Genomic DNA, 11,055 nt, shown 5'->3' with positions numbered 1-11,055 from the left:
TGTTCTTCTTTATCAGTTGTGTCACAAGCTTGTCACGTGATACAGAGTAAAATTCCTGTTTCTCTACCAACTACACGAGTCACGTGACCTCACCATGGGCTCGCGACGGTTTGAAAGGGAGGACCTTAGACTGTCTTAACACAGTCAGTGAGCGAGTGAGTCAGTCTGTCAGTGTGTGAGTGTGTCAGTGTGTGAGTCTGTCAGTGTGTGAGTCTGTCTGTCGGTCTGTCTGTCTGTCTTCCTGTCTGTCTGCCTGTCTGCCTGTCTGCCTGTCTGTCTGTCGGTCCCTCGTCTCTGTGACCGGGAGCTCGATGGACTTCCAGTCGCTGTGCTCGTTCGCGTCGTTCCGGTCCTCGTGGAGCCGCTACGGCTACGAGGGGGACCTGCAGGCCGAGGTGGAGCAGCAGTTCACCCGGCTGAAAGGTACGGCGCATGCGCACTGAGGAGGCGAGGGGCGCTGGTTTGACAGCTGACACACATGCACACACACAACGCAACCACACACATGCATACACATGCACACACAGACAAACATGGACACACATTCAATTCAATTCAGTTTATTTGTATAGCCCAATTTCACAAATTTGTCTCGGAGTGCTTTACAATCTGTACACATAGACATCCCTGACCTTTGACCTCACATCGGATCAGGAAAAACTCCCAAATAACCCTTCAGGGGGAAAAAAGGTCAGAACCCTTGAGGAGAGAACAGAGGAGGATCCCTCTCCAGGATGGACAGAACAATAGATGTCATGTGACCAGAAGGACAGATTAGAGTTAAAATACATTCAATGAATGTGACAGAGTGTATGAATAGTTCATAGTCGGCATATTCCACGATGGAGACCTCCACGATCCATCAGATGGAGGTAGAGAGGAGGAGTGGGCGGAGTCTCAACAGTGGGCGGAGTCTCAACAGGACAGTGGCGTAGTCAGGAGCAGGAATTCCACGACCCAGACCTCGATGATCCATCAGCAGATAGGATCTATGTCGTCTCATAGGGTCCGATGACCCCATGAGACGTGAAGTCACAAGGACTCCGGGGAGAAAGCAGAGTTAGTAACGTGTGATGGAGAGATGAAAATTCATCCTTAAGGAGAGAAAAAAGAGGAGATAGGTACTCAGTGCATCCTAAACGTCCCCCGGCAGCTATAAGCCTATAGCAGCATATCAATACACACATACACACACATACACGTGTACACATACACACACATACACACACACATGCACGCACATACACACACCCACACACACATACACGTGTACACATACACACACACACACTCTCTCTCTCTCTCTCTGTGAACAGGAGTCACGTATCTGGACCATGCCGGGACGACCCTGTTCCCGGAGTCTCTGGTGACGGCCTTCGCCCTGGACGTCTCCAGGAACCTGTACGGTGAGTCCTGAGGCGTGACCGATGTGGTCCGTGTTCACCGTGACGCTCCCTAAGCTTCCAGTCGTGTGACCACCAGGAAACCCTCACAGCCACCACCCCAGCAGCCGGCTGACCCAGGACACGGTGGACCGGGTCCGGTTCAGGTAAAGCCGCGTCGGGCCGGCGGTCTCCCGGCCGAGGCGGGTCTCTAAGAGACGTCCTCTCCTTAGGGTGCTGCAGCACTTCAACGCGCCCCCCGACGAGTACTCTGTGATCTTCACCTCCGGGTGCACGGCGGCGCTCAGACTGGTGGCGGAGAGCTTCCCCTGGAGGCCGGCGGCGGAGGGCGAGGTGGGGAGCGTCTTCGGCCACCTGACCGACAGCCACACCTCCGTGGTCGGCATCAGGGGGCCGGCGTGCGGCCGCGGCGCGGTCGTCCTGCCCGTCTCCCCGCAGGAAGTGGAGGGCCGGGCGCGGCGGCCCGCGGGAGGCGCCGGCCGGACGCCGCACCTCTTCAGCTACCCGGCGCAGAGCAACTTCTCGGGCAGGAAGTACCCCCTCGGCTTCGTGAGAGGCATCCAGGCGCGGCGCCTCTACCCGGCGTGCGACCACGCGGGCCGCTGGCTGGTGCTGCTGGACGCCGCCTGTCACGTCGGCTGCTCCCCTCTGGACCTGCGGGACTGCCCGGCCGACTTCGTGCCCGTCTCCTTCCACAAGATGTTCGGCTTCCCCACCGGTCTGGGGGCGCTGCTGGTCCGGAACGACGCGGCGGCCATACTCACCAAGTCTTACTTCGGGGGAGGCACGGCGGCGGCGTACCTGTCCGGGGAGGATTACTACGTGCCGGCAGCCAGCGTCTCTGACAGGTAGAGCGGCCCGGTGCCCTCCGAGAGGTTCTGGAGGTTCTGGAGGTTCTGGAGCCGCTCCTCTGTGTTCTGAGCTCTGGTTCTTTCTCCCCGACACAAGATTTGAAGACGGCACCGTTTCCTTCTTGGACGTCATCGCTGTGAATCACGGCTTTGAAGCTCTTCACCGGATCACCGGTACCAGAACCACACTAATCGCAGAATAATAACACATGCAAGGTATGCATGCATTAATACATCCAAATTATGCATGTATTATGATATGCATAGTATGCATGTCATAATACATATGACATGCATAACTTGGATGTATTAGTACGTGCATAACATGCATGTATTATAACATGCATAATGTGCATGCATAACTCGCATGTATTATGACATGTATTAACGTGCCGGTCCTCCCGTGGTGCCTTCAGGGGGCATGCACAACATCCAGCAGCACACGTTCGGCTTGGCGCGCTTCACTTACATGCTGCTGTCGGCCCTTTGCCATGGCAACGGGCGCCCGGCGGCTCAGATGTACACAGAAGGCCGGTTTGAGAGTCCGAGCACACAGGGCGCGATCCTTAACTTCAACCTCCAGGACTCCGCTGGGCAGATAATTGGCTATTCTCAGGTGCAGTCAATACTTTGGGGTTTTGCAACAGTTTAATTACCACATGTTTTATGCATGGGCCAATTAAAAGAGCTCCTTGTTCCTCCTCAGGTGGACAGGATGGCCGCGCTGTACGATATCCATGTGCGCACCGGCTGCTTCTGCAACACCGGCGCCTGTCAGGCCTTCCTGGGGATCACCAATCAGCAGATGCGGAGAAACCTGCAGGTGAGAGAAGCAGGAACAGGAAACGTGTCCGGCTGCTGAGACGGCTCCTTGGGAGGGCAACGGTTGTTTCTCCTTCTCCAGGCCGGACACGTCTGCGGAGACGGCATCGACCTGGTGGACGGCCGGCCGACCGGATCGGTGCGCGTGTCCTTCGGCTACATGTCCACGTTCCAAGACTGTCAGAAGTTCCTGAGCTTCGTGGCCGAGTGCTTCGTGGAGAAGCCGGTCACGGTGGACCGGGCGAGGCTTGAGCGGCTCGGAGGCGACCGCGAAGAGCCTCACGAGGACGCCGCTCCCCGAGGGACAGGAGACGAGGGGGCGGGGCCTGCGGAAGCATCGCCCAGGGGAGTTGGACGCAGAGACTCAAGCGGCCACAAGGAGGCGTACACTCTCACCAACATCTACATCTACCCCGTCAAATCATGCGCCGCCTACGAGGTTCGAGGACGACCCGCGCCACGACGCTCTGGCCCGTCTCCCTGGTTCTGACTCTGTCCTCCACGCAGGTCCAGGATTGGCCGGTGGGCCCGCTGGGCCTGCTGCACGACCGCGGCTGGATGGTGGTGAATGGAAACGGCGTGTGCCTGAGCCAGAAGAGAGAGACGCGTCTGTGCCTCGTTCGCCCACGAGTCCTCCTGACCTCCAACGAGCTGCTGCTGCAGGCACCAGGTCAGCTGGAGGGACACACACACACATGCACACATCCACACATACACACATACACACACACACATGCACACACACACACACACACATGCACACATACAGACACATACACACACATACACACACACACACACACACATTGATTGATTGATTGATTGATATATTTATTTGTCGTTTGCCAGAGTACAGGTACAAAAGCATCGAAATTACAAGAAAGGGTGGATGAAAGATTACAGCATAACATGAGGGAAGAAGGCGAGAAAAAACACCAACCCCCCGACTATGCCCCGAGAGGGGGTACAGTGTGGGAGCAGGAAAAAAACACCTTAGCACATAAGCACATACATTTTAGACATGACTTGCAACGAGTAGGAAGGGGAGGGGAGGTAATCCAACAACTGGGTGATCTAAGCCCATCCATTGGGGGCAGAAGGTAACCAGCACCGACAAGCAGCCAGCCGGTCCGGCGCCAACATAGCAGCGCCAGCCACAGCCCCGTCCGGTCCCACTGGGGGTGAAAAGCAGGCGAAGGCGTGGGATGGGGGGAGGGGGGTAGTGAATGCAATCAGTATTATTGAAAGTTCGTGTGTGCGTGTTCTGGTATGTCGTCCTCCCCCAGGCCACAACAGACAGAGTTCTCAGTCCGCAAGATGGTCGTTGCCATGGAGATAGCCTTGAAAGGTCCTGGGAGAAAACAACCACAGGTGTCTGTGGATAGGGGGAAGGGAATGAGAGAGGTTCTCACTTCAGCGATCTTCAGGGGAGTTGTTGTTCCAGTAACGGCCTTGGCCAAGGCACCGTTCTGGTTGAGGGAGCCGAAAGCAGATAAGATTGGGATTGTTTGGTCTGCCAGCAGCTACATCCAATTTGCGCACCTGCTATTCCACCACTTTCCTCCCATTTTTCAAATCGATCCAATTTCGTCGGGCAGCCTTAGGGGGCTTTTAACGGCTGTCACCGTTTCCTTAATTTTCCGATAAACCAGGGCAACGCCAAATCCAAACAGCAGAAATCCTGTAATCATAGTTCCGAATAGGTAGATGTCTTCTACGTCCTCCACGGAAAGGGCTGCTAGGCACACGACACGTCCATCGTGTAACCAGCTGCAACGTCCCGGCAGGACGGGCAGGTTCCCCCAAACCCAAGCTTCTCGTCGAGAAGACGGTGTCAATTGCGTTGAGAGACCAGTTGATCAGATGATCAGTTGATCGGTCCATGGTTTTTAGTTCGAAGAGCGATGAGGAGAGAGTCTCTCAAGTATAAAACAAGACAAGACATGACGAGAGAAGCCAAGCAGGGAAGGGAAGATCATGGGGAGGAGAGGGAGAGAAAATGCGACCGCCTCCGAAGAGAGCCAAGAGAGTGTATGCACACACATACACACATACAGACACATACACACACATACACACACACACATACAGACACATACACACACATGACACACATGCACACATACAGACACATACACACACATACACACATGCACACATACAGACACACACACATGCACACATACAGACACACAGACACACACACACATACATACATGCACACATACACACACACACATACATGCACACATACACACATACACACACACATACACACACACACATGCACACACACACATACAGACACATACACACACATACACACACACACATACACACACATACACACATACACACACATACACACATACACACATACACACACACACATACACACACATACACACATACACATGCACACATACAGACACATACACACATACACACACACACATGCACACATACAGACACATACACACACACACACACACACATGACACACATGCACACATACAGACACATACACATGACACACATGCACACATACAGACACACAGACACATACACACATACACACATACACACATACACACACATACACACACATACACACACATACACACATACATATACATACACACACATACACATACACACATACACACACACACACACACACACACACACACACATGCACACATACACACACACACACATACACACACACATACACACACACACATACACACACACACACACACACACATACACACATACACACACATACACACACACACACACACACACACACACATACACACACATACACACACACACACACACACACACACACACACACACACACACACACACACACATACACACATACACACACATACACACACATACACACACACACACATGCACACATACAGACACATACACACACATACACACACACATGCACACACATACACACATACAGACACATACACACACACAGACACATACACACACATACACATGCACAGGGGTGCACATAACTTTTTCCGTGAGTTACTCAGATGAGTACCGGGAGATGGTGTTTGGTACTCACTTCATATGTAGCGTCAGCTTTTGTGTGTGTGTGTGTGGGGGGGGGGTGCAAGTGACTTTTTTTCGATCCGATGTGCCATCGGAGCTCTGCGGCGCGCGAGACGGAGAGCCGAGAAGAGTTAACGCGACACGTAGAGACAGAATGACAGACAACATCAGACCGGTCAGTACGCAAAGGAGCGAAGGAACAAAGTGGCGTTACGCATTGGGGATTATTTTCGTCCATGCGTACCTGCGTACCAGTTATGTGCACCCCTGCACATGCACACACATACACATGCACACACATGCACACACACATACATACACACACACATGCACATGCATGCACACACACAAACTGCTGAACACAAACACGTGTTAGTCTGAGGTTCTGTCGCAGCTCGTTGTTTTAGTGTGTGTGTTCTCAGGTTTAGTGTGTGTGTGTCCTCAGGTTTAGTGTGTGTGTGTCCTCAGGTTTAGTGTGTGTGTGTCCTCAGGTTTAGTGTGTGTGTTCTCAAGTTTAGTGTGTGTGTTCTCAGGTTTAGTGTGTGTGTGTTCTCAAGTTTAGTGTGTGTGTTCTCAGGTTTAGTGTGTGTGTGTCCTCAGGTTTAGTGTGTGTGTGTCCTCAGGTTTAGTGTGTGTGTTCTCAGGTTTAGTGTGTGTGTTCTCAGGTTTAGTGTGTGTGTGTTCTCAGGTTTAGTGTGTGTGTTCTCAGGTTTAGTGTGTGTGTGTCCTCAGGTTTAGTGTGTGTGTCCTCAGGTTTAGTGTGTGTGTTCTCAGGTTTAGTGTGTGTGTTCTCAGGTTTAGTGTGTGTGTGTTCTCAGGTTTAGTGTGTGTGTGTCCTCAGGTTTAGTGTGTGTGTTCTCAGGTTTAGTGTGTGTGTGTCCTCAGGTTTAGTGTGTGTGTGTCCTCAGGTTTAGTGTGTGTGTGTCCTCAGGTTTAGTGTGTGTGTTCTCAGGTTTAGTGTGTGTGTGTCCTCAGTGTGTGTGTGTCCTCAGGCTGTGTGTGTGTCCTCAGGCTGTGTGCGTGTCCTCAGGGTGTGTGTGTGTCCTCAGGGTGTGTGTGTGTCCTCAGGTGTGTGTGTGTCCTCAGGCTGTGTGTGTGTCCTCAGGCTGTGTGTGTGTGTCCTCAGGCTGTGTGTGTGTCCTCAGGCATGGAGACCCTCAGCCCCTGTGTGTCCAGATACTCGGCAGCGTTTAGTGTGTGTGTTTCAGGTTTAGTGTGTGATGTTGAAACACCTGCAGGGTTAGTGTGCCCTCTCTGTGCCTCCCTTCTCTGTGGCCCCGCTCCGCCCCCCGCTGTGTGGCCCCGCCCCCCTCGATGTGGCCCCGCCCCGCCCCCCTCGCTGTGGCCCCGCCCCACCTCCCTCTCTGTGGCCCCGCCCCACCTCCCTCCCTGTGGCCCCGCTCCGCCCCCCTCTCTGTGGTCCCGCCCGCCCCCTCAATGTGGCCCCGCCCCCCCCTCTCTGTGGCCCCGCCCCACCCTCTCTGTGGTCCAGCCCCACCCCTCTCTGTGGCCCCGCCCCACCCCCCTCCCTGTGGCCCCGCTCCGCCCCTCTCTGTGGTCCCGCCCGCCCCCTCGCTGTGGCCCCGCCCCCCCCTCTGTGGTCCCGCCCCCCTCGCTGTGGCCCTGCCCCTCTCTGTGGTCCCTTACCCCGCCCCCTCTCTGTGGTCCCGCCCCGCCCCCCTCGCTGTGGCCCTGCCCTCTATGTGGTCCCGCCCCCCCCCCCTCTCTGTGGTCCCGCCCGCCCCTCCTGTGGCCCTGCCCCCTCGCTGTGGCCCCGCCCCCCTCTCTGTGGTCCCGCCCCACCCCGCCTCCCTCGCAGCATCCGACTGTAGATGTCCCCGCTGAGCCTCCAGACCATAATACTCCTCTCCTCCCCCCAGGGTGCAGGCGGTCGACTGTGGGGCCGAGGCCGCCTCGTGGCTCTCTCACTTCCTCGGACAGCCGTGCCGCCTGATGAGACAAAGTCCCGATTCCAGCCGCGACATGAAGAAGAGGCCGAGCGGCGGTACCCACCCACCGCACCTCTTTTTATTCCTCTGCGCTCCACATCCCATAATCACACAACCTGCTCGTGCACCTGCTGTGGCCGTGTGTTCAGCTGGCTACTTGGATCAAAACAAACACAAGTTTATCACGTCACATGTGTATGCGTCATCAATAGCCCGATGGCATCCACTGCACTGCCTTCAGAGGAGTCAGGCGTGAGGTGTAGGAGGAGCGATGATGAGCTCTTATCTGGGGCTGCCGCCTCAGATTCATCCGGTTCAGTCTGAAGGAGCTCTGTCATGTCTGGGGTGTTACAGCGATGATGTCTGAGCGCAGAAAGCCTGCGCTACGATCTGGGAGACGTGGGTATTAATCAGCCGGGGAGGATCTGACACAGGCATCCTACCCAGTTGCATTATGGGAGCTTTTCTGGAGCCAAGGAATAGAAATTATATATTTATATATAGGAATAGAAATTAGGATATATATACATATATATATATATATATATACATATATATATTATGTATATATATATTTTATATATATATACTTATATATAGGAATAGAAATTAGGATATATATGTATATATATTATATATATATTTTTTTTATATATATGTATATATATATTTATATATATATGTATATATGTATATGTATATTTTGCATATATTTATATATGTATATATACATATATATATGTATATATACATATTTATATATATATATATATATCTATATATTTATATATCGATATATATATTATATATATATTGCCTTTTGCTGCAGAGATTCTGTTCAGTCTTATTTGATAAATCTGCCTCTGCTTTTTGTTATTAATTCATTTTTATCTGTTTCCTTCGTTCACTGGACAATTCCCACTTTTAAATCTATTAACAACTTCTCAATAGAATCCCATCACGATGTGTTGCTGTTTGAAGAGTGTTATCACGAGGTCGGTGGAGCAGCTGTGAGGAGCTCCGGATCGTATCACAGTCACAGTCGGCAGATGGACTTTTCACGGTTGTCATTGAATTGCAGATGTTAAGATTTACATTTTCACAGCGTTTCAAGGGCATCGTGTCGCCTTCACAGTTGAGATGTATGTTATTAGGCAGATGTATGTGTCTGTGTGAAGCTACACTCGTAGGGATGGAACGTTTATCAAAAATGCCAGAATTGAATTGCTTCCTGCTCGTTTTAAAGAGAGTGGTGACGTCTTCCTGCGCTGCAGCAGAGGCTTCTTCTCCCGGCTCCACAGGTCAGGACGTTCCCCTTGTTACTCGAGTCACTGGGTAACATCAAGTGTTTCCCTTCTAGCTGCCACCTCCTCGCTGCTCTCCTTGGTGAATGAAGCTCAGTACCTCCTGATCAGCCGAGCCAGCGTGGAGCTCCTCCTGAAGCTCACGAGCAGCAGGTCGGAGCACGCGGTGCGAGCGGCGTCGGGTCCGCGGGCGCCTCGTACGTTCACACGGCGGTGGAGGCTTTGACTCGATAACATGCAACGTTCCACGTTTCCCTCCTCGGCAGTCAGGGCGCCGCCGCTGCGGCCGAGCGGCTCCTCGACACGCAGAACGCCATCGGCCGCTTCCGGGCCAATCTGGTGATCGCCGGAGGAGAGGCCTTCGAGGAGGACGATTGGTCGCACCTCATTATCGGCGACACTCGATTTGCGGTGAGCTTTGAGACGAGGAGACGTTCACGTGTCAGGCCGACGGATCCCTGCAGGAACAAACGTGCTCCCTTTGTGATTCGCCCAAAGGTCGCAGGTCAGTGTGGGAGGTGCCAGATGATTGGCGTGGACCAGGAGACGGGGGCCAAAACCAAAGAGCCGCTCACGTCTCTATCAGCCTACCGCGAGGGGAAGGTCAGTCCACCACGGCCACTGCTCCTTCCTGCTGATGCTATATATCTCTTTTCATGTCCCTTATACATCTCCAGGTGACCTTTGGCGTGTACCTGACCCACGAGCTCCCAGAGGGCTCCGGTCACGCCGTCCGTGTCCTCTCCGCTGGCTCCGCGGTCCAGCCGGAGCCTCGCGGTTCCTGAAGTAATCATCTGCATCGTCCTCTTTATTTACTCTGGTGACCTCGTTGGTCCCGGGCCGTCATGCCGGCGCTGCCCGTCCTCGAGGTGCCCGACCCGACGGGGGAAGAGTTGCTGCCACTCTTTTGTTTGTGCCTTGTATCCTTGGGGCCTCCGGTCCCCAGGGGCCACTTCACAGCAGGACATTCACATGTTGTTCCATGTAAATCTGCTTTGATGGAAAATTTCAGATTTCTTCCCCTATGGTTAGGTTCTTAAAATGTGTGGATGTGAAATAATAATAATAATGAGATGACAAGACTTTGACTGTCTCACTGTTATTTGCACATGTCGGGCGTGATGCTGTGTGTTCCCGTGGAGCAGCGGGATGTATTACAAACACATTTTGTGACTGCTGCCACAAATCTATAACTTACTGCTCTCTGGAATGGAAAAACCTCCCAGACACCCGGTACATGTTCTCTGAATGTGGTGCCGATGAGATGTTACGCAAGATAAAATAATAACGTATTGGACAGCAGCAGCGACGTGCTCAGAGTAACATGGCTGGACATACAGAGCTCATGTTACGTCAAGGGTCGGCAGTAATATATATATATATATATTTATATATGTATATATGTATATTGCTCTCTTATGGCGTGGCTATAGAGAGCAGAATGAGGGTCTGCAGGTTGTTGTACAGCTTGTCCACATGTCAACCTGCACAGTCTAGAAATGACAAGAGCAGATGTACGATGCACAGATGGACATAGAATGTACCCGAAATATTAAACTATATATAAACGTCTTTGAGTGTCTAGAAAGGCGCTATATAAATTCAAAGTATTATTATTATTATTATTATTATAATACACACA

General features: G+C 52.5%; 1 protein-coding gene across 1 annotated transcript; it reads left to right on the top strand.

Moving 5' to 3' along the window:
- Nucleotides 1-108: 108 nt before the first annotated feature.
- mocos (molybdenum cofactor sulfurase) lies at nt 109-10,495 on the top strand. The gene is made up of 15 exons (XM_056436188.1): nt 109-423; nt 1,317-1,406; nt 1,483-1,549; nt 1,616-2,251; nt 2,352-2,428; nt 2,671-2,870; nt 2,961-3,077; nt 3,159-3,515; nt 3,584-3,746; nt 7,306-7,326; nt 8,031-8,165; nt 9,470-9,566; nt 9,680-9,824; nt 9,912-10,016; nt 10,091-10,495. Exons 1-15 carry the CDS (start codon nt 312-314, stop codon nt 10,196-10,198), a joined length of 2,430 nt encoding a protein of 809 aa, XP_056292163.1. The 5' UTR covers nt 109-311; the 3' UTR covers nt 10,199-10,495.
- The last annotated feature ends 560 nt before the right edge of the window (nt 10,496-11,055 follow it).

This window comes from Pseudoliparis swirei, chromosome 17, assembly GCF_029220125.1.
Source record: "Pseudoliparis swirei isolate HS2019 ecotype Mariana Trench chromosome 17, NWPU_hadal_v1, whole genome shotgun sequence".
NCBI classification, from domain to species: Eukaryota; Metazoa; Chordata; class Actinopteri; order Perciformes; family Liparidae; genus Pseudoliparis; species Pseudoliparis swirei.
Note: the sequence above shows the minus strand (reverse complement) of the source record. Positions and strands in the feature narration are given on the sequence as shown.

Coding starts and splice junctions, on each gene's coding strand:
- mocos (XM_056436188.1), top strand. CDS start 312: ATGGACTTCCAGTCGCTGTGCTCGTTCGCGTCGTTCCGGTCCTCGTGG. Junction 424..1,316: donor GCAGTTCACCCGGCTGAAAG/GTACGGCGCATG, acceptor CTCTGTGAACAG/GAGTCACGTATCTGGACCAT. Junction 7,327..8,030: donor CATGGAGACCCTCAGCCCCT/GTGTGTCCAGAT, acceptor AATACTCCTCTC/CTCCCCCCAGGGTGCAGGCG.